At 53.1% G+C, this 4890-nt stretch overlaps 1 protein-coding gene across 1 annotated transcript in view; it reads right to left on the bottom strand.

The window, feature by feature from the left end:
• Positions 1 to 716: 716 nt before the first annotated feature.
• Positions 717 to 4890, bottom strand: part of LOC125046019 (protein Skeletor, isoforms B/C-like) — a 166659-nt gene continuing 162485 nt past the window's right edge. Inside the window, exon 15 of the mRNA XM_047643608.1 lies at positions 717 to 2381. Within this exon, the coding sequence (XP_047499564.1) occupies positions 1609 to 2381 (773 nt within the window). The 3' untranslated portion in view covers positions 717 to 1608. The remainder of the gene's footprint in view (positions 2382 to 4890) is intronic.

Below are 4890 nucleotides of genomic sequence, written 5' to 3'. Positions count from 1 at the left end.
ATCCATGTTGTCGTTCACCAGTCCTCATTCGCTGCCAGGTTTTGACTGCTAAATCAAGGTCGTCTTGACAGCAGTACATGTGCGAACAAGCTAGGGTGGATGTCTATAAAAGTACTATACATACTTGTAGACCTTGGCATAGGCATCAAACGAAGATTTTACAGAGCAAACTTCGCCCGAGGGGACTGGGCCTTAGCTTTTCTGTATTTCTTCATTTTGTAGTTTTGAATAACGTTTTTTTATTATTTATTCCTTACTCATTTTACGTGATTATTTGTGACCGATTCATTTCTGTATTCCTCAGACATTCAAAATCATTTTGGGAGCAGCGCCATTGTGCATTTTCTACTAAATTATGTATTGTATCGTCTTCTGATATATAAATAAGCATGTTTTTGAGTTTCAGCAGTAATTTTGCTTTTCTTCGTCATTATATATATTTTGAGAGAAAGCAAAGGAAAATTCTTGCATTCGGCATTCCTTTATACTTGATTTTGAAGTTTTCTTTGAACATTATATCAAACACAAATAAAGTAAGGATTGCAACACTGAAATTAAGAGGAAAAATCCGTTACTCAGTAATACTGATAGCATTTAAACGAACATTGCGTTATCTAATCTTATGTAGATAGTGTCTAGTACGAATACTTTAGAAAATATATATCAAACGATTAAGTGAAGGAATGGGAGGCAGATTGACAATAAAAAAGCAAAAATGGTTTTACACACTGTTTATTCACAAAGTGATTTTTTTTGGTTTATGACAGATTCCCTCCAAATACCGTATATACACAAACATACACACAATCAAACGAAGATATTTACATAATATATTTCAGGAACTGGATACAATCTCTATCTTTACAGACGATTTCCCAAGCACAGGGATTTTGGTCTTTTTTTAGCGATAAGTTGTGCAGTTTACCCTCTTACTAACAACAAGATTTATGTGATAAATCTGTAATGTCTAAAACTTCTCAACAACACATGAAGGCTATAAATATAAAATGACCTTTTCATGTAGTACAGTAAACCAGAAAAAAAAATATCTATATGTACAAACCCAGGAAAACCAAAACCAATTGCATTCAGCACACGATATGTTACCTTTTCATTGCCACTAAACAAATTGTCATTCTGATTGTGAGAACACTTTCTTTTCTACTATTTGTATTTACGAAGCTTTCTCGCACAAGTTAAGCTGTGTGGCCGCGTCGGAAATCCAAAATATCGGCCTTCTTATGGGCGTAAATATGTGTATATATATAAATATATATGTATATATATATGTGTGTATATATATATATATATATATATATATGTGTGTATATATATATATATATATATATATATATATATATGTGTGTATATATATATATATATATATATATATATATATTATATGAAAATGCAAGTTTATCATTCCGATCAGGAGCGTGGCGAATAGGAGAGAATCGTGGTGAAGCGTTAGATTCCCAAAGCCCAAAGGAAATTAACGTAATTTCTATCGAGCCTCGGTCTTCAACAGAAATGCCTTATGATCAAACTCTTTACATCTGAACAGATTAATTACCGGGAATGGAAATATAGCGGCGGCAGATTTCGTGACTACCTTGCCAAAGCGAGGAAGGCGATGAAGACGGCGCATATGGTGAGCGACGAGGCGTGCGGGGCGGCGCCGACGGAGGCCTTGGGCTGAGGGTTGGCGGTGCTCGAGGACGAGGAGCCGGAGGAGGGCGTCTGGGCCTCCGTCGCGTCCCGCCGCCGCCGCTCTTGTCGGTCGAGGTGGTCGTGGGCGTGGTCAGGGTGGGCGTCGTCCCTCGGGTGCTCCGGCCGGAGGCTCGGGTTGTCGCGCGTGAGGATGGCCCAGACGTCCTTTAGGATAGTAAGCTTCGTCCTGTTGCTAGCTTCTGACGCCGAGGCAGCCGTTCGGGGCGTCGTGGGCGGCCGCGTCGGAGCGTAGGCTTCGGCGGTCGTCGGGAAGTCTGACACGGCCAGGATTCGGTTCCGGCCGATGTCAGCGGACAGCCCCTGGTGGCGGAGCAAAGCGGGAGCGACCCTCCTCCTCGGGTCGTCCTGCTGCTGCGGGAGGATCATCTCGGGCGAGAGGTCGGCCGGCAGGGGCGGCGGCGGCACCGTGGTCTTCCGGCTCTGCGGTCGGGTTTGCGGGGAGAACTGCGGCAAGTGCGGCACTCTGTCGGGGATGGGCGGCGGAAGCTCCCCTCGGAAGGGCACCACCTGAGGGCGGTTGGTGATGGAGGCCCCCGTGACGCGATGTCTGGTGGTGAGCTCGGGCGGCGTCGGCAGAGACTCGGGCGCCAGGCGGGTGCCGTCGGAAGTGAAAACCTGAGCAGACTCGGCCACGACCATGTCCTCGCCATCTTTGGAGACAGGGAGGTTGATGATGATGGGGTGCAGGCCCTGGGGACTCACGAACTGTGGGACGGGGACGGGGTGGTTGTCGGGGAGGCTAACGTGAGAGATTATGCGTCGTCTGCTCGGCCTTGGCGTGGCCTGTGGCCGGCCCTGTGGCCTCCTCTGTAGCATGTTCTGTGGTCTTCCTTGTGGCATGTTCTGTGGTCTCCCAAGGCGGTTAACATCCGCGGGCTGCTGGGGGTTGTTAGGGCGCCTTGGTAGTTGTTGTGGAGGGTTGTTAGGGCGTCTTGGTAGTTGTTGTGGAGGGCTGTTAGGGCGTCTTGGTAGTTGTTGTGGAGGGCTGTTAAGGCGTCTTGGCGGTGCTTGAGGAGGGCTGTTAGGGCGCCTTGGTAATTGCTGCTTTTGGGGTGGATTATGGGGCTTTAGGGGGCTGTTAGAGGCGGCACCCCCGAGCAGGGGAACAACAGGCACCATTGGCACCGGCAGAGGCATCGGAGGTGGTTCAAGGCTCTCGCTAAATGGCACTGACGGGTGAAAAACAGGCTCTAAGACATCGCTAGGAAGCTTCCCCTTGTTAAGGCTGATTGAATAGTCATTGTCATTGCTGTCGTCATCGTCGTCTACCTCAATGTGTCTGTGAGCAAACCTAACGTGGCCAGAGGTCCGCGGACCCGCAGGGCGTCGTCGGAAGGGCGGCACAGGCGGCCTCGGGTTCACCCTCACTGGCTGGACGTCGGAAGAGGACACCTCGAAGGCCAGGACGGGGGACGCGGCCTGCTGCCTGACGGGTCGGAAATCGTTCTCGTATACGATCGACGAAGGATCGAAGCCGAAGTTCTGGGCAAAGGAATCTCCAAGGCTGCTCTCCTGAGGCGGGGCGGTGGTGAGGATTCGCGGGGGACTCTTGGGAAGCGGAAGCCGAACCTGCGAAGGGATCTGGCCGGGAAGGCGAGGCAGAGACGGGGCGGTAATGACCTCGGGCTCTCGGGGTTGCTGCGGTCGCTGCTGCGGGTCGAGGGGACGCCTTGGGGGCCCTACAGGTTCAGTGGGCCGCTGTGGGGGTCCCGGAGGGCGTCGAGGAGGCTGCGGAGGCTCTTGGGCCGGTCGCCTGGGAGGGCCTGTGGGTCTGGTGGGGGAGGTCGTGGGCCAAACGCGCTCGGCCATGACGATCACGGGCTTCCTGCGGGGGGGATGGGCGGGTCTGGCTGAGGGAGGCTGTCGCTGTGTCGTCGTCGTCCGCAGAGGAGGTGTGGACTGCCTCTGAGGGGTGGGCGGCCTTGTCGGTGTGGTCGGTCTCTGGGGCAAAGGTCGTCGAGTAGGTCGTGTTACCTCTTGGGTCGGTCGTGCGGAGGGCGTCTGTTGGGCGGGTGTGGTGGTTGGCGATTCCAGTGTTGTTGTGGTCTGCGGGGCGGCGGGCTGTTGGGGGGAGGTGGAATGGGGCGAAGGGGGGGGTCCGGCTGGGCGTGAAGCTGTGGACGCGGAGGAAGGCAGAGTTGAGGGCAAGGATGAAGGGGAGGGCGTGGGCGAGGGCAAGGATGGGGAAGATGGCCTGGACTTCGGGGAGGGGGGAGGGGAAGGTCGAGGTCCAGGAGAGGACGGCTTTGCCCCACTCCGGCTGGCGTCCGAGCTGGGGGAGGTCTTCAGCAGGTCGGGGAACTGGTTCCTCAAGGGATGCTTGGGAATCTCATCGAAATTGGGGAACGTCAGATCGCCTTCCTGGGGGCCGAAGAAGCCCGAAGGGTCTTCGCTGAGACCAGCGAAGGCGCTGGCGTTGACCACACTGGTCGGGCTCTTCAGGCTGGGGAGCTTTGGGAAGGTGAAGCCCGGTGCCCCCAGAGGCAGCTTCGGGGGGCGATTGGATGGGCGGGGCCCTCCATTGGCGGGGCGGGGGCGAGGGCGCACGCGGGCAGGCTGCTCTGTGAAGCGGCCCTGGTCTCCGTCGCCAAAGCCCCCCATGTCGAAGGGGAAGCTGTCGAAGCCCGCGGGGAAGTCTTCGGGGAAGTTGGGGAAGGCGAAGTCTCCGGGAAACCTGTGGCCTCCCGGTCTGGCTGGCGGGGTCTCGGGTCGGGCGGAGGGCTTCCGCAAGCCTCCACCGGGGATGCGGTTGAAGCCCTGGGGCAAGCGCTGAGTCTCGGAGTGCACGGAGCCGCCCACTCGCGCGTCTCCTGTCTGGCGCTCGTCATAGTAGTCATAGTAGTCGTAGTCTGTAACGCAGGCCAGGTCAGCACACGAACTATGGCTACACGAACGTAGGTCAGTGGGAGCTGAATCAATGCAAAACTTGTGAATGAGTCAAGACCTAGTTACAAATAATTTGAAATTAGTCGAAGACTATGTGAAATTTTGCAGATCATCTAGTTTCCAAGGGAATAAAAGATGTATAAATATGTGCACCTACAAGCACTTACGAAAATTATGAGCAAATAACTTTTGCTGACACACATACAAAGAAGTGACAGTACACAGAAGACTTGAATAATTTGACAGTTAATCAAGAGAAAACAATCGTTCAAA

The sequence above is a fragment of the Penaeus chinensis genome, chromosome 38, assembly GCF_019202785.1.
Source record: "Penaeus chinensis breed Huanghai No. 1 chromosome 38, ASM1920278v2, whole genome shotgun sequence".
NCBI lineage: Eukaryota > Metazoa > Arthropoda > Malacostraca > Decapoda > Penaeidae > Penaeus > Penaeus chinensis.
This window is presented reverse-complemented; position numbering and strand designations above follow the sequence as displayed.